The sequence below is a fragment of the Stenella coeruleoalba genome (genome assembly GCF_951394435.1).
Source record: "Stenella coeruleoalba genome assembly, chromosome: 9".
NCBI classification, from domain to species: Eukaryota; Metazoa; Chordata; class Mammalia; order Artiodactyla; family Delphinidae; genus Stenella; species Stenella coeruleoalba.
The window spans coordinates 75,543,052-75,568,404 of record NC_137155.1 but is presented as its reverse complement, the minus strand read 5'-3'; the positions used below and the strand labels follow the sequence as shown (position 1 = coordinate 75,568,404).

The window sequence follows — 25,353 nt, the reverse complement described above, 5'->3', positions numbered from 1 at the left end:
GTGGGAAGCAGCCGCATAGCACAGGGAGATCAGCTCCGTGCTTTGTGACCACCTAGAGGGGTGGGATAGGGAGGGTGGGAGGGAGGGAGACGCAAGAGGGAGGAGATATAGGAACATACGTATATATATAACTGATTCACTTTGTTATAAAGCAGAAACTAACACACCATTGTAAAGCAATTATACTCCAATAAAGCTGTAAAAAAAAAAAAATCACTTAGCCAGACATTCAAAAGACATTATTCCCCAACTCTCAGCTAATTTTCCAGCCTTTCCACTCCATACAAAAGCTCTTCATATATCCATACTCACTCTTATCTAAAAAAATCATTTTACTTTCTCATCTCTCTGTCTGAGCTCTGGGCATTTATCAGCCTAGAATGCCTCTCTGGCCCTGACCCATCCTTCATTATTCAACTCAATTCCTCCCCTTGGTTTAATGTGTGGCTCACCTCTTCAATGAAGTGATCTTTTTCTATGAACCCCTTTAGCAATTATTGCCTAAGCCATTACTTTGCAATTAATCATGTACTACTTTGTCACATATTTCTGCTATTGACTAGAAAGTTATTTAAATTTTTAGCATGCATCTGTTTTGCTTTTCAAAAAATGTCTTAAAACCCTTTGACCTATACCTGGATTCTCTTACTGTCCACCCAGGGCAACTATATATAGCAGGCACACCATAAATGGCTGATCCTTTGTTGCTGCTTCTAAACCAGCAGAAGGGATTTACTAAAATCATAAGCTTTTATATTAATGCAGTGAAAGAGAATTTCAAATGATGGGGAATTTACATATTTTATGTTGTGCAAACGAGGCTGACTTTGAGATTCCTAGAAGAAATAATGCATATCTTAAAGACAGTGCTTTGAATTTTATTTGAAATAATTATTCTTTGACAGGGAAAAATAACCGTATTCAAGAAGTAAAGACAAATTTCATCCATTATGATTAACTATTGATGCATCATAGTTACTTCATCAGATATTTTATACCTCTCCTATTCCACTGGAGAACAAATCAATTACATTAAAATATTTTTTCTGTGATTAGAATTGAATTCTAAAGGAGCACCTTTCTGCCTCCTACACAAGACAAATACACCTACCAGAAAGCACACAACTGAAAAATGAAAGCTACAAACAAATGAATTTTCCTTCATTTTTATCACTAACCAATACCTACCATAGCATGACAGAAACCAATAAACACTCAATGCAATTTACAGTTGCACTAGCATATGGTATTTCCCCAATAGCTTTCCTGATGTCTAAACCACTACCTTGAAAAGTACTGAATCCTCCTACCTTCATTCTACATTTAATATCTGTCACGATTCTGCCTTTAGAAAGACAATTTAGTCATATGATGATAGGTAGTTCGGTAACTACCTGACAAATCAGACTTTTAAAAACTCTGTTGTTCTCTTAATTTTGATTTGGAGATGACATTTATTGTTATGAACTTGTCAGATATAACCTTGTAATGGTGTGCATGTAGCTGATATATTTTAGTGCTTATTTACTCATTTTACTTGAAATATTTATGTAAATATACATGGAAATGTGTTCTTTATAAATCTCACATGAAAAATTATTCTGTATTTTTGGCAAGTCATCAGAATAAGATGCCATCTTTGAGTAAGATGTATTTTCCATTACTCTTCCTTGTTTCTAAACCCCAGTTGTAGCCATATCAGTCCTCACCACTCAGTACACCTGGACCTGCCCAACTATCAGTCACCCTTGAGGAAGGTCGGGACACCCCTGGGATTTGCCACACAAGGTACTAGCCATGATAGACTTTGTAAAGTCGGTTTGAAGTAGCACATGGTAAATGTTAACTTAAAAACTGAAAATAACAAATGATGTACTGGACTTACTTTAACACAATCTTTATTACATGTTTTGGCCTTTAAAATGCTAAAGCTAAACTGGATATTTTTATTTCTGGTCCTTTTGAAAAAATGTGGATCCTCTGCTTTCTCAAGATAAGTTGTGAAATTTAGATGGAGGCATTTAAATCCCAAATCCAGCAGCTTCTCTCCATCATCTTGTTAACTGCAAATAAACAGCATTCAAACTTTGTTAAATTTGTTCCCCAAAGGGTTTTTATACAGTCAAATATGAATTTGGGGGGGGGTGAATGAATCCACTTACATATTACAATCTTATTTCAACTTTACCTATATAGAATGAAGTCCCTGATTTTATCTGCGGTGCCTATCACTATGCCTGGCATTTGTTATTTGATCCATCCATGGAGAGAGGGGGATACAAGAGGAAACATTCACAAAGAGCGCTGAAAAAAAAACAAGTGTAATAAAAAACAATCCTATAGCTCTTTTCCTATATCACGCATTTCAAAAATGAATCTAAGAGAGGTTAAGAGAAACTCAAGTTATTGCTGGCAGAGCTGGGTCTAGAACCCTAGCCTGAAGCACAGGCTCTAGCCCCTATGGGATGCTGCCTCCCTGGGATATAAGGACTGACAGGAAATAAGCACCTCTTCCCACTCACTGTATTAGCATACCTTTTTATTTTTCATAAAATCTAAGGGTTTTTCTCATTTTCCTTGCTTTATGTCATTTCCGCATCTTTAAAACATGTTTAGAAAATTCAACAAGCTATAAACAGTATTTTTTTATTAAGAGATGTGACATTAAGAGGTGTCACAAATGTAGAGAGATTCAGTGTTTGCTGTATTCTACCAGCCATGCTGTAAAGGTTAGAAAGTGACATGTACTAATAAGACCCATGGCACTAATGAGAGGATCTGGTGCCACATAGTATCTTAAAATCCTCCCCAGGGTTCATTACTATGCCATGTTGATCATGTCATTTTTAGTAAATTCAAGAGTGACTCATTCCTGGCTGACAGCTAAGTGCAGATACCGTTATGTTACCTCTAAAGTTCTGTCAGTGAACTTGTCAGAAAATAAAGCAGAGCCTCCTTACTAGGAAAACATAAACATCCAAACTTCCCAGTTTTTTGTCTTAACATACTGAAATTTCCTGTATGCTCTCTACTGAAATATTAATTTTCAAGCATGGTCTGAACAAACATGCTTTACAGAAAAAACTCATCATTGTGCCTTCACACAAAGGCTGTATTATCCTTTTTGTCTTGGAAATAGATTTCTATTTTTACATTAGTTTCAACAATGTGCAAAAACCCTTAGAAATTTTTTTTCAAATATCCTGATATTTTTATTTATTTATTTATATGCAGAAGAAAAATTAAATGTCTATTTCCCTACACAGAAAAGGCATTTTTGTCACACACCTATGGTCACAAATATATAGTTCAGTTTGGGTTAATCTCTGAAAAACAGAGCTTATAAACTCTTGGGAGCTTTGGTTCAGCCATCTTGTCATGTGGACAGTGCATGCGAGAAAGCCAGCCTGCCGAAAAAAAGAGAATCATGGAAATACGGAGGAGACAGAGACAGAAGAAGGATGCATACATTCCCTGAGGTCCGGACCACTTCCCAATTCTTGCATGCAATCCTGAGGTCATTCTGCATGCTTTGATTTTTCTGAGACAACTTATATTTAATCAGTTAACCATTTATTTCTTGTTTGCTTTGCATTGCTTTTCTACTTAAGCTTTCTCGGTTTGGTTTCTGTTACTTGTAAATAGAGTCTTACTTGGTACCCAGGCCTCAACTGTTGGTGGTGGTGGTGGTGTATGTGTGAAAATGACATGAGGATAGATTTGTTTTTTTAAAATAAATTAGACTGCCAGAAATAAGGCTCTGGTAGAATGGGACAAACTACAGATTAATGGGATGAAAAAATTATAGGTATCCATCAGGCTGGGTCCATCAGGGAAGATGCCTCCAGAAGTCAATGTACAAAATCTGGCAGGGTAGAATATTTTATCAGAGAGGCTTTACAGATAGATAGTTCATGGTAAAAGAGCAGGGAGGAAGGATATTGTGCAATCTCATAGCTGAGAATATGACTGCTCGTGGTGACTGAGATCTAGGGAGAATACAGTATTTAAATTTGGGGCTGTTCCCTTTGTGGCTATAAATACAGATACCTTGAAAGGTGCTGTTACAACAGAGCTCATCTACTAAAAGTGGGTTATAAAATGGAGTCTGGTTGCAGAAAAAAAGGTTAAGTGCTCGAGTACAGAAACCCCGTGGTTCTCGACCAGAGGCGATTTTGCCCCTTTGGGGATATTTGGCAACATCTGGAGACCTTGTTGGCTGTTACAACCAGAGTAGGGGATTGTTAGTGACATCCAGTGGGCAGAGGCCCCGGATACTTCTCAACATCGTGCACTTCCCAGGATGGCCCTGCACAGTAAAGGATTATCTGATCCAGACACCAATAGCGCTGAGGCTGAGAAACCCTACTTAACCGATAAATAAAAACAAGTGGAATCTTTCGATACTTCAGAGTCAATCTCCAAATTCCAGAGTCCTGCTGATTCTCATCTGTGGAGTTAAATCAGTTTCAGATATTGAATAACGGTTGTGGGGAGAAGAGCTTATCCTTGATTGAGTCCAGGTCCATTCCCAACTGGCACCTGTAGTCACTGCCGTTATTTTGTGTGTGTGCGTGTTGTTTTTATTTTTATTAAAAAAAATTTTTTTTCCAGTCATTAAAAAAAAATTTTTATTGGCGTATAGTTGCTTTACAATATTGTGTTAGTTTATACTGTACAGCAAAGTGAATCAGCTCTACAGATACATATATCCCTTCTTTTTTGGATTTCCTTCTCATTTAGGTCACCACAGGGCAGTGAGTAGAGTTCCCTGTGCTATACAGTTGCAGTTATTTTTATATATTATATTTCTCAGCCTATGGCTAGCCTGCAGATATAGGACCCAACCTAACTGTACCTCAGTCGCCTCAGAGGCTTGTCAGTACTGGGTTCTCGAAGGCTTAAAGCAACTGCATCCTGACACACTAAGCCGAAACACAGAACTGGCACAGTGGCCTATTTCATTGTATGCCATAGCAGGAATGCTAAGCTGGGAGCACCATACCATAACAAGAATATTACAGAAAGAGAAAACATTTATAAGACTTCTAATTTGATGTCTAATAACTTGAAAAGTCAATGTAAACTGAAATAAGAAGATGATTCTATAATTTTACTTTTAAAAAGAAATACAGGAAAATGTTGATGTGTCAGTGCAGAGGTATTTCATCTACCCTGGCTCTGCATTAGGCCTAGGGATGTGTATCTATTTGTGCTGTACAAAGATCTGAATGATGCAAATTTCAGAGAAGCACCCTTACACACAATCACCAAAACATGGGAATTCAGCAATTTTGTTTGACTGACTCTCCAGGAAACAGCATAAGAATGCTCCTACCTTTGACTCGAATACCCACTGTTTTAGTTTCCTATTGCCGCTGGAACAAATTACCAAACCCTAGTGGCTTAAAACAACACAAATTTATCATCTTACACTTTTGGAGGTCAGAAATCTGAAATGGGTCTCACTGGGCTACTTTCCTTCCTGGGGCTCTAGAAGAGAAACCATTTTCTTTCACTTTCCGGGTTCTACAGGCTTCCCCTAGTCCTTGGGCCACGTCCCGCTTCTAGCATCAAAACCAGCGATGATCTGAGCCCTTCTCAGGATGACGTCCCTCTGGTTCTTACTCTTCTGCCTCACTCTTCCCTCTGTAGGGAGCCTTGGTCCAACAGGACAATATAGATAATCTACTTATCTTAAGGTCAGCCCTTTGCCATGTAACATAACATTTTGATAGATTCTGAGGATTAGAATGTAGGCATCTTTGTGGGAGACCATTACTATTGCTACCACATTCGCTAAAAAAAGCATTTTACAAATAAGTAGATACAGCTTACTAAGCTGTATTAGTCACAGAATCAAGCTTTGGCATTTGAAATGGGATAATTACATCAGACATTTAAAAAAAGATAGCAAGCAAAACCTTGAAGCTTTAAAAGAATTTCATGATCTTGTAGAAAACTCATTTCTTAATACAGTCTAACTTCTGGAATGTTCACAAAACAAATGTAATTTAGGAATGAAGGATTCTCAGGATAACATGACATTATCAAATAGTTATTAATTTTATTATTGCCATAACATTAAGCATGGGATTTCTAATTTTATTAACCTTTTGATATGTCACAAAAATCCTGCCCACACTCCAGCTCTCCATCCCTAAAAATGTAATTCTCTTTAAAAAACTACAGAAGTTAAAAATACTCCTCCTTCCTACATTGGGAGTAAAATCAAAGCAAGTGCTAGAGAGGACAGGGTGAATACTGCAGTCTTGTAGACGATCCTTCACATTGGTGATGAGGAACTCTGAGATGACATTTCAAAGATACTGACAAACTCAGGATCATTGATATCAATAATAGAGTTGATAGTTTTCTACAGAATGAAACTACCCCTTGGAAGAAGTATGCTTTAGCCTTTGATTCACTTATTAAATTTAGTAGTAATTTAGTAGAAGGGGTGCAGGAAATCACCTGTCTCACACATTTTTAGGAGAAAAAATAAAAATGACATAAAGGTAGATCAATAATGCATTTTTCCGGGAAACCAAGAGATTTCCATCATTTCCATTCTATAGTGACAATTTCCCTTTCAATGATCACAAACCCTGATGAACATAATGATGCCTCTAAATAGAAAAAAAAAAAAATACTCGATTTTTTTCTTTTTAAGACATCAAGGAAATAAACAGTGCATTTAAAAATGCTTACATCCTATAATAACAAAATGATAATGAGGACGACAATGAACACTTTAGCACTTAACAGGGCTTTCCTTTATCCACAATACCTAAGTTATTCTAGAAAACAAATACAAAAAACCAAGCAAATGTATCTTCTCTAAGGTACAAAAAGTTCATGAATTTAAATAACTATTTAAAGCTACAGAATAGGAGAGGCTATATGGTATAGATAATTGCCAGCTGAGTTGCATGAAAAATAAGGAGTGTGAGATGTGTGTTACTGAAAACAAATGCCATATATCTTACCTATCCTTTTATCTATCTATCTATCTATCTATCTATCTATCTATCTATCTATCTATTCTATCTCTCTATCTCTCCATCTATCTACTTACCTATCTATCTATCTGTCCCTCAAATGCATTTTGAGGTCCTGGAAGGCTGAGAACATGTCTGTATTTCTTACATCCCATACAGTGCCCAGCAGTAACTTGATCTTAGTAGGCAACATTGCTTTTGCTTACTGCATTCTGCAGTACTGAATACTGACATTATCAGATATAGTACAGTGATTAAATGACAAAGAGCTTTAATATAAATTTTTAAATTGCCAATTCATTGTTATCTAAGTTAAGTATATTCTATATTTCAAGTAATGCTTCCCAATTTTATTTATCACACTGATCTAATTAAACACCATTGGCCCAGAGTAGTGAGTACTGACTGGTTCCCTAACTCAACTGTAATATCATGGGAAGGTTTAGCACTTCATTAAAATTATAACCTCATCCACTGCTAGCTCAATCATCTAATAATTTAAAAAATGTAGACTGTGTAAGTAAACAATATAAAAAGATAATCTGTATAAAATTTTTAAAATTGCAGGTACATTTTAAGTCCATGGGAACATAAAAAAATGCTGGAATTTATTTATCAGAGTTTCCCCTGCTAAGCAACAAAATGAAGCATCTTTGGATGGTAATGAAAAATTTCACTCTCAGGTACAGTAGTATGTGATAATAATAACCTTAAAATAGCAACCAGCTTGCAATAACTGAAGAAAGAAACTACTGCGCCATTAATCCACATAATGTAACTGATTTGATATTGCCTTTTCCAATCTCTCTCACAGCTTAAGACAAAATACCATGTTCCAATTGAGAAAAAAATATTTAGGCCTTCCCTCGTGGCGCAGTGGTTGACAGTCCGCCTGCCGATGCAGGGGACACGGGTTCGTGCCCCAGTCCGGGAAGATCCCACATGCCGCGGAGCGGCTGGGCCCGTGAGCCATGGCCGCTGAGCCTGCGCGTCCGGAGCCTGTGCTCCGCAACGGGAGAGGCCACAACAGTGAGAGGCCACAACAGTGAGAGGCCCGCGTAACACACACACACACAAAAAAAAAAATATTTATTAAAAAAAAACTTTCAGTACATAGAAAAGAAGCATTCATGGTTCTCAAAAGGTGGACTATACTGGGTTGTAAGATTACTACACTGTTCTTTGCTTTCTGTGTTTTAGTCAGCATCCATCTTGTGGGAAAGGGATGAACAGGGGAAGCTTCCTTAATTTAGTTCCTTTCATCTGAAGATTTCAAAAGCTTTGCTGATGGCTATTATTTACAGTCGCTGAATAAATGGGAGCACTGAGCCAATGCGAGGCTATAACCATTCTGTAAATGAATTACAAAGCAGTAGAATCTTGTTAAAACGAGCCGGAATGTAAAATGTCTTAGGCGTCCTGCTCAATTGTGAACTCATCTTCCATTTTTCTAAGCAACTTTCTCCATTTTAGAACTTTATTCTGACATTTTAAGATTAATAATGACCTTGCTCACTTGTTCACACAGAGTCATCGGCCCCTGATTGTTTTTAGAAATGTAAGCCAGCTAACGTGCTACCTATGTGCGTATGCATGAAAAAGTGGGTGGGGAGAGGGTGTATGACATTATGACATGAAATCTGAATGTGCTTTAGGATACAAATTGTGCAGAGGAAATAAAACGAGAGAAAAATAAGTCTTTAGACTGAAAATTGATGGAAAAGGAATGGAGGAAATTAATATTAAGTGTAGAGGGTTAGAATACCTAAAAAAGCAAGTCTACGACAAAGTAATTTTGGACAGGAGGCTACTAAGAGACATATGAGGACAGGAGTTGTGTGCAAGAGGCAGAAATGTGTGGGGCTAAAGATGGGGGGCAGAAAGATATGACTCCTAATAAATACAATACAAATTTTTCATTAATGAAATATCTATGAAGGCTTTTTAAAGTTATGGCTCCCACACCAGGCCAATCATCTGAACCACCTAAAGAATGCTCATAGATCAATTCCCATCGTGTGCTCCCCGGAGATACTGATTTATTAGATCTGGCTTAGAGTCCAAGAATTTGACCAATATTTTTCAAAGGTTCTGGGGAATCTGAAAGTATAAACACTTTAGATGATCTAACAGTCCACTATGACCAATACCTAAGAAGCCTATCCAACTCTGGGAGCAGCAGATACTTTGCTAGCTCCCATCAGCTAACACTGAGAAACTTAAAATAGGAACTGAGGAAGGATGGCTTTGTCCAGGTATCCAAAGCCACACTCAGAGTTTTCTGGTGTCAGTATGCTTGCATGATCTGTTATCTTGAGATGCTCTTCTGTTACCTGGCCTAGATTTTTTCTCCCTGCTTATTTCTTGGACAGTGACCCCAGTGCAGCCCAGCTGGAAGACCAGACTTTATTTGGATCCTTAGGCTGTCCTGCAGTCTGCCCGCATTGTCAAGTTTGTCTTTAGCTTTACCTGCTATTCATGCAAACCTCACAAATCTAACAGACACAGAATCAGGGAAAGTTTGAGCAAAGCCTTTCACCAGCGTGCCCCATGAGCCCCTCAGGACTTTTCTTACACTGTTCAGTCCTCACTCACTCTGACCCTCTCAATTCAGAATCAGTGAACAACAGCCCAATGATTTTGCAGAAGTTTACCTAAATCAAGAAGAGTTCTTAATCACATGAATGATATTCTATCAATGTTTTTAAAGAGTGATCTTTGCTCCTGAAGCAGAAACACTGGTGGCCTTGTTAAGATGCATGTTCTCAGGCTGCATAACCTATGGAATTAGAATCCATGTGTGCAGAAGTTATCGCTTTACATTTTAAAACTAAATTTGCAGGTAATTTTTCTGCACATGGAAGTTTGAAAATTGTTAGAAAACACAGAGGTCATTTAATTAATTAGATAATTATTTACTTTGTTAATTGATTCCATAAACAACAATTTATTGCCTTCCACGTGCCAGGTACTAGATAGGCTCTGGGAATGTAAAGATGGTTTGAAAAGAAAGTAATGCCTTCCAGTGTGGAAGACAGACAAGTCAATAGATGATGGAAATAGAGCGATTGGTGCTATGATAAATAAGCACAGGGCCGTCTAAGCATGTGGAAGGTTTAGATGTTTTGGAACGTGGTTGTCTGACAGCTGTGCACTATGATTACATGAGTTTGCTTTAATGGGGTGCCAGTTGTTTTCTGTCTACTTTATACACTTAAAAAAATCACAAAATGTTTCTTTAAAATTTTTCCAATGAGACCGCAGTGTTTTTCCTTATTGTACAGCCCTTTTGCATTTAGATATTTTAAAATGGCATCATTGTTGATATAAAAAATTGTGTTCAGATGTAACTTTAAAAAAATCAAAACAGAAGAGCCACATTGAGACAACCAAAATGCTTTGACCTCTATTTTTGCTACTCAGTGAGGTGATTATAATGTTTTGAGATAATATAACTGAGTTGTTAGTGTTTCATAGCCTTCCTGAAATTTTAATTTACATAATTAGTTTGGGATAAATTACTTACCGGAAAAATACATACAGAAATTATTATGTGAAGGATGACAGTATCAAAACCAAATCTGAACTATCGATACATTATTTGTTACTAGGTTTTTCCAGATGTTTGAGTTACATGAGGTTTTAGAAAATATGGGACATTTTAATACAACACTTCCAACACTATATAAAGATTTAAGGTTTTATATCATATCACATAAGTGACAGGACATCTAATATTTATTTTTTAAAGAGTAAAAGTAAAAGCCAAGTTTTTTCAAGTGCAAGAAGCCCATGATCAAACTTTTCTTTCTCTAATGCAATGTAAGCACCATGAATACACAACAGACTCTGCCCACAGAATCCACTGTGTTGTCAGGGAGACAATCTGGTGTGACAAGTGCTCTGATAGGTGCCACTGAACCAAATATACTGTGAAAATATGAAATACTGTGTTGTATACAAAATATTTAACTTTTGTGCCTCACCTGTGTAGAATGTATGATCGCCACCACTAAAGGGAATACAAGATGAATAAAGCCCTAATATCTAGTAAACTGGACGAGACGAAGACATATACACTATAATCTCAGTAAAAGTAAGGTAGATCTCAAGAGGAAGTACAAGCAAAGAGCTCAGAAAAGGGTGAGATTGACTTTAGATGGGGTGATAAATGAAGGCTTCATAGAGGGGAGAGAACTGAGATGAGCCTCAGCATGGCTATCTAATAAATGTAAAAACAGTGTTCATTATTGCTACCACTTATTGAATGCCTTCTATTGACCAGCCACTCAACTAAATGCTGGGCTAATAAGTTCTTATGAATAGCCCCATATTTGAACTAGATGTTACTCTCTTCATTTTATAAATGAAGAAACTGCAGTTATTAGAGTTTAAGCAATTCTGCCTAGGTCACGCAGCATTACTGAAGAGCCTGGATGCCATCCCAGGTATCTCTGACTTAAACCCATGTATTTTACGCCACACTGCCCTGCATCCCTGTCCTAACAACTGGACCTAAATACAAAGAAAAATCTGTGAAAACATAAAAGGGTATTCAGATAGATCAGTGGTCTTCAGCTATTTGGTGTTATAATCTACTAAAAGGAACTGATGAAAAACATGGAGTCTCTCCCTAGCAAAGTACCTATTAAACACATCGACTTACAATTTTTAAAAGTTTTCCCCTTGAATCTGAGATGAGAATCTGATGAAGACTATGGATCTTCATGTCTCCAAATTGTTGCCCATAAATTCAGTGCATTCACTGGCCCTCTCATGTCTCTGGGATCCCTGTACCTCAGGATTGGGATCCCAGGAGAGGATGGTACCCTAGAACACAGGCAGTAGAATGGTAAAGGAGCTTATTCTGTAATAAGGTTTCTTTGCAACCTCAGATCTTTACTTCTTCCCTTCTGTTCAACCAACACACCCAGTAGGTACGATAATCTAGCTTCTCTCCATTGCCACCACCGCTAAGCCATGGCCTCTATCAGGGGGCCTATTCTAACAGTTTCCTCATTATTTTCTTACTACAAGTTTCTCCTCCACTCTGGTCTATTCTCTACATTGCTTTATGGTATTTTTCTTATATGAACAGTTTGTCACTCTCTTATTGAAAAACCTCTTTTGCTAGCACAAATGACAAAAGTAAAAAATCAACAAATGGGACAACATCAAATTCAAAAGCTTCTACACGGCCAAAAAAAAAAAAGTCAACAAAATGAAACGGCAGCCTATAGAATAAAAAATTTTGCAAACCATATTTTGAATAAGGGGTTAATATCCAAAATATATAAAGAATTAACATATATGAATAACAAAAAACCCAAACAAAATCTGATATTAACATGGGCAGACGAACTAATTAGACATTTTTCCAGAGAGAACATCGAAATGGCCAACAGGTACATGAAAAAAATGTTCAACATCACTAATCATCACGGAAACGCAAATCAAAACTAGAGTGAGATATCACCTCACACCTATTAGGACGGCTATTGTCAAAAAGACAAACAGATGCTGGTGAGGATGTGGTGAAAAGGGAACCCTTATACACTGTTGGTAGGAATGTAAATTAGTCCAACCACTAGGAAAAACTATATGGAGGTTCCTCAAATATTAAAATTATATCTACCATATGATCCAGCAATTCCATTTCTGGGTAAAAATCCAAAGGAAATGAAAACAGGGTTTTGATGAGATCTATGCACACCCATATTTATTGCAGCATTATTCACAACAGGCAAGATATGGAAACAGCCCAAATGCCCACCAATGGATAAATGGCTAAAAAAGATGTGGTACATATATACACAACTGAATACTATTCAGCCATGAGAAAGGAAGATATCCTGTCATTTACGACAAGGATGGACCTTGAGCACATTGTGCTAAACAAGGTAAGTCAGACAGAGAAAGACAAATACTGTACAATATCACTTATATGTAGAATCTAAAAAAGTCTGATCTGTACAAAAGAGAGTAAAATGATGGTTACCAGGGGATGGGGGGTGGGGGAAATTAGATTGATGGTGTTTAAGGGTACAAACTTGTAACTAGCAGTAAATAATAAGCCATAGGGATCTAATGCACAGTATAAGAAACATAGTCAATAATACTGTACTATAATAATGTAATGCGATAAATATTGCCTCAGTGGCAATCATACTACAACATACAAATGTATCAAAGTAAAAAAACCTATTCGCTTGCTTTTTACACTAATTATGGAACTTCTTATCAAGGTATGGGCCACTCAGTATTCCACAATGTGGGCCCAAATCATATTTCTCTTTCATTTAAAAACCAACCAGACCTGTGTGGGCCGCTGCCACCTCCCAGGCGCAGACATGGCGCTCGACCCCGCAGAGCCGCATCTCAGACGAGTCGAAAAAGATGTTTTGATCCCTAAAATAATGAGAGAAAAGGCCCGAGAGAGATGTTCTGAACAAGTTCAAGATTTCACTAAATGTTGCAAGGACTCTGGAATCCTTGGGGTAGTAAAATGCCAGAAAGAAAATTCTGCATTGAAAGAATGTCTAACTGCTTACTATAATGATCCAGACTTTCATGAAGAATGCAAAATGGAATACCTGAAGCAAAGGGAAGAATTCAGAAAAACTGGAATTCCTACCAGGAAAAGGCTGAGGAAGCTTCCCACAAGCATGTAGGCAACTATTCAAATGATACTCAGGAACGCCAATGTTCATGGAAATCACAGTCACCTGAAATGATGGACTCAAGGAAGTGTGTTTGCTTTATCCTTAATAATGGAAATAATTTTACCTGAAATAAAGTTTTTTTTTAAACTTAAAAAAAAATAAAAAATAAAAATCAACCAAGCAAATACTTATTCATTATTTGAACTATATACATTTGTTTGTGCTTACTTTTCTTACTTTTTCCTTTACTTTTTGATAAACTCCTACTTATACTATTAGAGCTAGCTCAAGTAGCTTCTCTGTGAAGCCTCTACCAACTTCCCCACCCACCCACTCACTCACTCACTCACAGGACACTTTGTTCAGGTATCTCTTGCAGCCATGTTTTACAGTAATGGATCTATTTTATGTAAGTATACTCTGCAGAGGTGTAAGGCTAAGGGCCGTGGCCCACTGATCTTTGTATCCCAGTCATCCAGCACAGTGCCTGGAATATAGTGTGTGTTCAGTAAATAATTTTTTATATACAAAAGTGAATGAAAGATGAATGAATGAATAATCATTGAACAGAAGTTTCATATTATATCCAGGATAGTTCTCAATGTACATTTTTTCCTAGTTTGCTTTTACAAAATTTATTAGTGTTACTTTCAATTATCACTTCTACTAGGACAATGTCATTATTTTGTTGTTAAAGGAAGTTGCGCATGTGCGCGCGCGCGCACACACACACACACACACACACACATACATTTATCCCAGTACTGCTGCTATGCATTCAGAAAATGGCCAATTTTACAACCAGCTGGTTGACATATAATTGCTTATAATATATCTGGCAGGCAAAAGAGCAATATATATATATTTGTGTGTGTGTGTGTGTGTGTGTGTGTGTGTGTGTGTGTGTGTGTGTGTATATATATATAAATTGTTCAAGCTATTGGAAGCAGTGATTCAGTTTTTAGAAAGTTGTTCACCATAAATAATTGTATTTAATCATTTAACTCTAATCTTGTTTAGTACAGCAATATTTTTAAACAGATAAAACCTTGAGATATCTGAAATTTCTAACATGATAATATAGAAGAATATTTAATCATATGGGGAAATGTTAATTACATACTGTTATGTGAACAATGAGTTACAAAACAGGATAGATACTAGGATGAAAGACACTTGAGTAAAATATACATTGTGGAGTCTAGGAAGACATTTAAGAGAAAACAACACTGGAAAACAAATTTATTATTTTCCCAAGCACTAGCCGTAGAATCATGTGTTTGTGTGTGTGTGTGTATAAAACTTTAATAAAAACATGCCCCACGTGCCATAAAATGATTACAGATGTATGATAAATGCTAATTTTTATGAGAGCCCCCAGGGAACTTTAAATTATTAGTAAAAATACAATGATACCTCTTTATTGCTCCCTTCATTTTTTTCATTTATTCCTTCAGTAACCTATGGATGAGAGTCTAATAGGTGTCAATACTGTGCTAAATTCGTAATGACCAAAATGTTTTACTACCCTCATGAATCCCAAGTTCTAGCTACTAAGCAGTGCCTAAGAAAATAACCTATGTATTTACAAGGTATTATGGAAATTTACGGAGGTAGGAGGGGAAAGGGTTAGAAAATTGAGATGAATTGGAGTTTAAAGTTTGAATTAGGCTGAGTTGATGGAGAAGAAAACCAGTGCCTCAAAAGAAGCGGCAAGAGCAGAGGCAATGGAGGTTCAAAGGAAGTTTTGGGTGAGAAAAGTGAAGTGTCCTCTGTGTCTGGTTTTGTATTGACCCTAAGAACGACAGGAGATAACTCTGGAAAAGAAAAATGGGCAAAAGTGAACCAAACACACACTAATGGATTTTCATTTCATCCTATATAATAAAGAGCTAGAGAATGTTTTCATTTGTTAGTTTGTTTACCGCAGGATGTCTTTATTTGTTGTTTGCTTATGCAGTAGGTAGGTAGGTAGAAGGCAGGTAGGCTCGTTGCCTGGCTGCTTGGTTGGTGATTTTAGTAGAGAAATAAAACAATCAGAAATTTAAGAAAGGACCAACAGCAATAAAGATGAACTGACCAAAATCACCATGATAATCACTATGAACATCAATTAAATACTTAGGTAATAATGTTTATTCTTCTTTGCCTGTTTGGAATATACTGAGGACTTTGGGTGTCATATCAATTGTCATGATTACTTGAACACGCTATTAAGATATTCTCTGCATGTGTCTTTCACTGCCAATAAATTTTCCCTTTGTAAACAAAAGTTTTCAAACTCAGTTTATAATGATACAGCTGCCTCTAATATTGAAATTGGTTATTATTTTATCCTTAATGACATTTCTCCAACTTCAAAGCGGTTTTTAAATGACTGAATCTATATGTCTTTTTTCCGTTTCTATTTTTCTATAAACCATCTTAGTTTGTTCATATCGAGTTAAACAACAACAAACAAAAAAAGAAGCAATAGCTACAGAGCACTTTATACTTATTTGAAACCCTTACACATACAAATTACCAGGACATTATGATTATTTAAGTAAATCCATCTAACAGAAAGGCTAAAACTATAACCTGAATATGTTCATTCCATTGCTTGTCATTAGATTTTGGTCTCAGTCACCAAGTAAATAGATTAACCGAAGTTATGATTTAGTTGTTAAATAGCAAAATTTAAAGAAAATGAGGAGCACTGCGCAAATGTAGAAACTATTTATAGTACTACAACTGACAGCTTTAAAGTCCATGACTTGGCAGGACAATGATACAAGAAAAAGAAACACATCCTTTAGAATTTCTAACTTTTTATTCTGTATTGTAGTTGTAGTCGAGGGACCTTATATATAACAGTGGAATAAGGGAAAGAAATACCAACTACTGATTGGATAAGTGGAGAATCTGTTCAAAATATGTAGTCATACATGCCAGGTACTTTACTAATATTCATGGATATGTTTTGAATCTTATTAAAATGATATTTTCTACTTTGGTGAACTAGCTTAATGAAAAGACTCCAAATTTAACTTGAATTTTGCTAATTTTAGCTGTTAAAATAGGCACTTTTATATTGGCTGCTACGTAATCTCTCTCAACCAAGTGAAGAGTTAAGGTAATACCTCATTATTTATTCTATGGAGAATGAAATGTGTGCATAGATACAGGGCCTTCATTCCTAGGAACACGCAGATAGACTAAGAAAGAAAATCAGATAAGCAACGCAGGAACAACTCAGAAAGATTAACTTAAGGAAAATGGAAAATAATTAAATGTGGATAGCTTGGCTTTCCAAAGCCTAGAGGGACATGCTAAATACTGACAAAATACAACAGTAAAGTCATTTAGCAAGACAGGTCATTTGGTAAAATAACAACAATAACAAAAACCCATTAATGTCTGGTCTGTTTTATAATATGGTCATGGTATTCTGTGGCGTGTCAGAGATGAATCTGAAAGGTTCTTGCCCTTGCCATTTACTCTCCCTATGACTAATGGCTCACACTCGTTAAACATACAGAAATTATTAGAGTTATACTTAGACACACATACACATATGCACACACAAAAGCTAAATTAAACTCAGGAATACTGAACACTTACCTTCTAATTAACTGAGTTGCCTGGAAGTACACTGTTTCCTGATGTTAATAAGAACTCACAAATAATAATCAATGCAGCCAGTTAAAAATACAAACTCAGGGCTTCCCTGGTGGCACAGTGGTTGAGAGCCCGCCTGCCAATGCAGGGGACACGGGTTCGTGCCCCGGTACAGGAAGATCCCACATACCGCAGAGCGGCTGGGACCGTGAGCCATGGCCGCTGAGCCTGCGCCTCCGGAGCCTGTGCTCCGCAACAGAAGAGGCCACAACAGTGAGAGGCCTGCGTACCGCAAAAAAAAAAACAACCAAAAAAACCAAACTCAGTGAAAAATATAATTTCAAGTTAGGTGACTAATGTTCTATTGAATATATAATAATATAGATAATATAATAAAGTCATTATTAATGTTAAAATATAACTATTATAGCCATCCCAAAGAATAAATCATTTGGAGTTGTTCCAGGCTAAGTCAGCAGAGTGTCATGGACATTTAACATAAGAAACACTTCTTGACCCTGAGGATATAAATCAGAAAACTATTAGCTGAGGCACACTAGTTGATTCTGCGAAGCTCTACACACAGCCTCACATAATGTCCTCAACAATAAGGAGGAAAACTAATTGATCTTATAATTAATTTGACCAACACAGAATGTACATTTAGGTCAAAGAGTGAATATTGGGTTTGACATTGACCAACTTAGCTATCTACATGGATCAAATTAAACAAGTAATTGCTGGCATGTGGCCAGGTCAGACTATGGACTTGTACCTATTAATCTGACTGTATTTGGAAGTTCAGCTATTAATTTGGGTAATCTATTTACCTCAGTGTATGGCTGAACTTCTGGGATTTGCTCTGTTGGAAGTTGTAGGTGAACATAAAGTGTAGCCCCAAGTAAAATAGGCAATTTACATACGCGGAAAGTAGAAAATTTTGTGTAACTGTGGTTAGGGAGGAAAAAAATGTGATTTCTATGTCACTGGAAAAATTACTTATTCAATACTCCAAGCCAATGTTAACGTTCCTACCTTGAAAATTAAATAAGAAGTCAAAGAACTGGAGCCGTTTTACTAGTTAACATTCACTTATATTGAGCTATATTGAGTTTGAAATTAAATATTAGAATAGTTACTGGAAACTGTCTCAAATACGTTTACTACGTACAATGTAAAATTGTACCTAAAGAATGTGGAATGATCTTTTAGAGTTCACCATACATTGAAGATTAAAAAAAAAAATACAAAGAAAGCCAAATTCTTTGCAGAAATAATGTCACCTCCATTGATATGTGAAACTAGAAAATCTTCAGAAATAAACTCCCGCATAGCTAAGCATCAAGTATATAAAGGTTAGAGGAGTTTTTAAAGTAAGAGAGTTTCAATAATAAGGAATCTAAACTTAGCATCATTAATTTGAATGGCATAGAACAGCATGTTTCTGACAATCAAGTAGCCAAAGAACAATCTGCTTCTTTGCAGATAAAGCTAAAAGAAACTACTTCTCTTCTCATTCAGCCAAAGGCAGGTAAAAGCAACTTTTATCTTAAGACGTATATGAACATTTCATTTGATTTAGATGGTTTAAGTGGTGACTTGACAGCAGGAAGAGCTAACAGATAGTCACTAGAAGTCCCTTCCATTCCTGGTTATTTTTCCTCCTACAAGTTCATTATAGCACATAGTTAGAACAATTATTTATGCCCTAAAATAGAATATATTATCTGCCTATATTAATTTATCACACATCTCTCCCTTATGAAGTCATATGTTTTTTAAAGTAGTGTGAAAAGTTGCTCTCCTTCCAAAAATTTCACCATTTGAGATTTATGGTGATTAGAGAATTTTATATCTTTGGATTACTAAACACAACAGAATTGCAAGAAATTTCTAAGAATACATTTCAAGCATTAAAAACAGAAAGGAATGCGCCTGTTCACCATGTTGCCTGATGGCTTTATCTGGAGACATTTCAGTGAGGTGCTGAGGAAATCATCACATGAAAAATTTTTTAAGTAACCTAAGCACCAAAACAAAGTAATCGCCTGAAATTTCTGAATCTTAAATCTTCACAAATTTCCATAATCAAACGTCATAGGATATATGGTGTTTAAACAAACTATACGTTAGCAAGGTTATATTGATATATGATAAAGAGGAAAGAAAGTACATCAAACATTGCAAACATCACATAAAACTTCTGAGCAGTACACGTGTGCATTTCACCTGCTTAAAGAGATGTGAGAAGTCAATGTATTTCTTTGATACTAAGAAATTTCTCTCTGTGAAGGTATCTAAGATTAAGAGTTAAAGAATTTTGAATGATTTTTCAGTGCTTATTAGGTAAAAGTAACTAATATTCACAGTCTCTCTCTGAGCCTGGTACTATGCTAGGTAATTAACATACTGGTATCTGATTTATTTCTCCCAAGTCTGATAGTTGTGTACTCCTATTCCTATTTTTTATATATATTTATCTTAAGGCTCAAAGAAATTAAATATTTTTCAAGGTCACATAGTAAATTCCATTAGATTGGAAATGAACTCAAAGTCCATTAATTCAAAAGGTCTGGGTATTTTGGACAATTCAGAAAACAAAAGAAAATAAATTGAGGCTATCAAACTTCATTCTATTAACTTTCATTTTTCATATTGAGTATCAAACATCTCCATTACAGTGTTTGGAGGAAAAAAGTGAAAGCAACGTAGTATGTTAATAAATATGAATTTTATGTGATAAATAATATTTGCTTTAAATATGTATTCTTACCACTGAAATTGATATAGGAGAGGGAAGCCAGATTGGTAAATAGTTTAGGATTAATAAAATATCTCTGAATTCTATGATATTTGTATTCGTCAATTTTAATATCCTATATACAGTAGTTATGTTAAATGACAACATCAGCTCTGTGCCTGTGAACTAACTAATTGTAACATAAACATTACAAGAGGAAGAATGGTGCTTATGACAGTTCTGAGGGAGCAATTCTAGAATAGCAAAAAAATCACCCCAGTAAGGAGATCATTTTCAAGGTCATTAACATCGGCTTTGTTGTGCTAAATATCTTTCTACGTAAAATAGCCTGGAGAACAAATTAGATATAAGGACAAAATTAGTCATAATATTCATACAATAAATCTGGAAACTATTAATAGGTCTAACTTTGAAGAGATATTCTCTTTCAAAACATTCTAAACATTTTAAAAACCAAGTTTTTTGATATTTGATATTTTGGATATTTGATATTTGAATGAATGGAGAAGAAAGGGCAACATCATCCACTTCTAATCTATACAAATTTTAAATGTGAATTATCCAGGGAATGATGAATGACATATAAGTTTCATATGTATCTATTATTGAACAAGTAAAAAATTAGGAACAAAGACGTATTTATTGATACACAAAGTGAAGAAGACTAAAACTCATAACTATCTTTTGATTACTCAAATTATCTTACTTAAATTATCTTTTGATTACTACATTATTTAATACTGTATCTTAAACATAAAAATACTTTAATATCACTTTTGAGGGGAACTATGTAGCTTAGAGATTAAATTGAACCCCATCCAGTTCTACTTTGCAAGAACTGTGTGACCTTAGCTCAATTATCTAAGCTCTCAAAGACTCAGTTTTTGTTATCTGTAAAACAGGAATAATAACTGTATCTTTCTCATGAGGTTACCGTGAGGATTAAATTAGATAAAATATACAAGTGCCGACCATATAACATAAACCATACCACTAGCAAGTGGTAAGTTCCCCTTAAGTGATAGAAATTATTATCATTGTGATCAGAGTCATCATCACAAAATGTATCCCTATAAACAAGGAATATGTCACTTTTTAAACTCTGTGTCATGCATTTTTATATTTTCATTAGTAGGTAGTGAGACATCTTATATTTATGAAATCAAATCAAAGAAAAGTAATACAAAAAGTATTTGATTGGGGGGGAGGGATAAATTGTGACGCTGAGATTGACATATACACACTACTATATATAAAATAGATAACTAATAAGGACCTACTGTATAGCACAAGGAACTCTACTCAATACTCTGCAATGGCTTCTATGGGAAACGAATCTAAAAAAGAGTGGATATATGTATACGTATCACTGATTCACTTTGCTGTACACCTGAAACTAACACAACATTGTGAATCAATTATACTCCAATCAAAAAAAAAAAGAAAGTATTTGGTTTGAGATATTGCTAATGTGCTCACTTTTCCCTCATTAGTTAATGTAATCTTAAAGACTGTAATAGGAAATAATAATTTCCATCCATTTAATCAATAAGGACCATGAACATGAATTTATAATGAGATTTAAAAGTCCAAACCAGCTCTCTCTCCTTAATAGCTGACCAAAGGAATTTCTCTTGACTCCACTTCTTGAACTGAAACTTGAGAAATGCCAAGGGCTCCATATAAAGGTTTCAACAACCCAGGAGAGGTTTGTTTCTATACTGCACAACCATATAAATATAGATCTATGTTAAACATTTCTTATGCTTATAATTGTCATAAGCCTAAAATAACTAAAATGCTACAATTTAAACACAACAGAACGTAAAACCAATACAAATCAGGTTAATTCTAAATTACATTAACAAGTTAATGTGAAGGATGATTTTTAAATTTTATAATTTTTAGCACATGGCAAGTTAAGTAACTGCTACTTTATGGACCTTTTGAATTCACTAAGCCCACCCTATTGAACATGCTATGTGAAAATCATTCTTCCCTCACTTTCCCTACTGGACAATGTAAATTCATCTTTCTACTGTGTGGACTAAGGTCATTTGACCTCCCTTTAATGAAAATGTATTATTTATGTATTGTCTACTTCTATCTTTTCTCAGTAGCCCTAGACAATTAAATAGAACAACATAGAAGCAAAATGTTTGTACATAAAAATTTTAAAGTGAAGAGTAAAATCTAGCAGCAGAATATATATATTCAACAAGAAAGAGGCTTATATTAATTTATTTTAGATTATCAGCAAAGAGGTATCACTCATTCTAAAGCAGAATTATTGTAGAGAACACTCACATGTCTGAGAATATGCCCATGGAAGCCCATGGAAGCAGCTTTGCTTTAGTCCATCTGGATTGATTTCTCTGGCAGAACCTTCACTGGGGTGGTTTTTGCTTTCAGTTAGCTCCCAAGGATTTAAAGTTTGCCAACTATCCTTTTATTTCCAAACTTCCTGGCTTGGTAATTTAATTCTGGTTCCGTTGTTCCCCCTCTCTGAAACTACAAACAGGTTTTACCCCCCACCCCATCACATCCCTCTCTTACCCTAATCTGAGTCAGAAACCCAGGCCTCTGCCTTGCTGAGAAAAGAGGATTTAACCAAGCACTCATTCATTCATTCAGCACATACTTATTGGGCACCTACTCTGCACACTAATACCCTATGTCGGCACTGGGGAGAGGGCGATGGATTATGCTGATGACAATAGGCCAGAATATTTCTTGCTAAACTCTCATCTGTATCAGCAGTTATATTTCACTGATCATAGAGAACTCTACACAGCTGAATTTAAAAGTTGGCTTTTATTCAATTCTATAAAAATACTTTTCCTGGGGGCAGGGGTTAATTTCTACATCACCATAAAGTTTTCTACTTTACCAATAATTTGATCGATTCCAGATGCTTTAAACTTCTATTTTTCCCAGAAATAATTAGTAAACACTTAAACAATAACCCATTCAATTAAAACAATTAAATATATCAAAACTTTAAAAATATAAACACATTTACAATAATCTAGTTCTATGGAAAACAGGCAATGGCCAGTTAACACAAATATATCAGAATTTTAGCCTAAGAATCTCATATACTTTCTTTGATTATATAAATGTATACTGATGACTGTTATTCACCTGTCATGATGGCCAAAAGACATTGCAAAATCCTCACTAGTGATAGTAATAATAATATTTGTAAAAATAATAATGTACTATCACCAGTATCCTATTAAGAAAGGATAGGCACTATTGGAGGAGGTTTATTTTTGTACCATAAAATTAAAACAAATAGAAGTTGCACTGCTTACTGAAAAAATAAATCCTCAACTGTTAAAGGATAAAAGTTAAAAGAGAATATTCATTTAGTCCAACCTTCTGGTGATCAAGGTTTCCCTATCTTTGTCATTCACAAAAGGACATTTTGAAGAATTATATTCCTAATCAATTTATAAAATACAATTGGGATTTCATGCTGCTTTCTTAATAGCTTGAATAATGATAAGACCCAGGGGAGAGGGGTACAGATACCATGTGCTTAGAAATTTAGAGCAAAAGTCCCCATTTGGCTTATGCAGTGACATATACGTAAAAATAAGCCACTCAAATGTAAAAATGATTAAAAAATAAAAACTCTTCATTAAATTGTCCATTAGAAAAGAAAACAATCATAATTTTTAGCATTTGTGGCAATTTTCCCAAGTCACCATCTTTACTTCCTTTAAGAGGCAAAATAAAGTTACATAAACATCAATTAATACCAAAATTCTTTGACAATAACTTGGAGAATCTCACAAATAACATGGAATTTTAAGGAAATATCACATGTATATTCATTCAATGTGTCACTCAATTATTCATATAACAAATATTTACTGAGAGTCTGCTATGTGGCAGACACTGTTTTAGCAGCTGGGAATCTAGCAGTAATCAAAATAGAATAAAAGTCTGTACTTTCAAGGAGCTTACATTCTAGTGGCGGAAGGGAGATGACAAACAAGACAACAAACAAAGTATATAGTAAATTAGACAGTGGCAAGTGCCCAGAAGAAAAATAAAGCAAGTGGTGATGGACATGGTGATTTAGTTTAGTTAGAATGACCTCGCTGGAAAAATTACATTGAATAAAGAACTGAAGTTGGTAAAGACAGAAACATCCTTTAATTACTGTCATACTTTGATTGTAGATACTTACGAAAATGTTAAGTAGAATATAATTCCTCAATATTTTCCCCTCAATTTCCTTCAAGGAAATTTCTGAAAAGTAGCTTCAATAACGAGCAATGTTAAGACAGTGTTAAGAATGCTAAGACACTTCTTTATGAGGAGGTAAGAATGACCAGATGTTTCATTCAACAGTGAAATTTCTGGAAATGTCAGCATTTGTCAGTAGAATATAAATGTAAATGGTTTGTACTTCTTAGGTTAAAAAAAACTAAAAAAAGAAGACAGATCCCATAAAGATTTCTGAATTCCTAAATATAAAAGAAAGGGATGCCTTAATTCTAACTCTTTTGCCTTTTTAATAAGTATTGGTAACTGATTACCAAGGCATATTTGGAACTATATTTACTCTTTCTATTTGGGCCCTTTGCACGGAACTGTTCAGGGCCACCTCCTGTGGTTTCCAGCTAGCCCTGAAATACCTGGAGACATCCTCGGTAACCCTGTGCTCTAAAGAGCTACTGAGAAGGGAGAGGCAAGAAGGTAGCAAACGCCAGAGGAGAAAGGTGTTGGCAAGAGAAACTAATCACCTGTGATGCATCAATTACACACGATCATATAAAACAGATCTCACAGGTGGATGTGGAACAAACATAAAAATAAATACGTTTAACTCTTGAGAAATATTTCTATATCCTGAACTATTCTAGTGTCCTCTTCCAAGTTGAAATCTGAGTGCAACGACTCCTGACGTAAACAATGTACAAATGCTTCTGACTTTGCCTGTCCTACCGTCAAACCTACATTTTAATGGCTGTGTCATTCTGACAGACTCCTGGGGCTAGACAAAAAAAAAAAAAAAAAGGAAAGGCTTGCACTGAATTCTCAGGATCAATACAAAGCAGTGTCAAACCAAAAATAATGTGTGCTCCGTCTTGGAATACAAAGGTTAGATGGAATCAGTATCATCAGGTGGTCACTGCACTTATTTCCAGGTGAGACCGAAAATAACTATGTGCTAGAATGAAAATAGCTCAATGCAGAACGACTGGAAACCAGTGCATAGGCCAACTGAGCTATAATTGTAAAGAAAAGGAGAAACATATGAAAATACTGGTATAGGACTGATGAAACTGTGTATATCAAGAACATTTTTCTT

General features: G+C 35.5%; 2 protein-coding genes across 2 annotated transcripts in view; one reads left to right on the top strand and one right to left on the bottom strand.

The window, feature by feature from the left end:
• The window catches only part of KCND2 (potassium voltage-gated channel subfamily D member 2), a 471,838-nt gene that overhangs the window by 323,328 nt on the left and 123,157 nt on the right, over positions 1–25,353 (bottom strand). The window lies entirely within an intron of this gene.
• LOC307191646 (COX assembly mitochondrial protein homolog) lies at positions 13,352–13,716 on the top strand (the record flags this gene model as incomplete). The annotated part of the gene is made up of 1 exon (XM_079931805.1): positions 13,352–13,716. One exon carries the CDS (start codon positions 13,352–13,354, stop codon positions 13,670–13,672), a length of 321 nt encoding a protein of 106 aa, XP_079787931.1. The 3' UTR covers positions 13,673–13,716.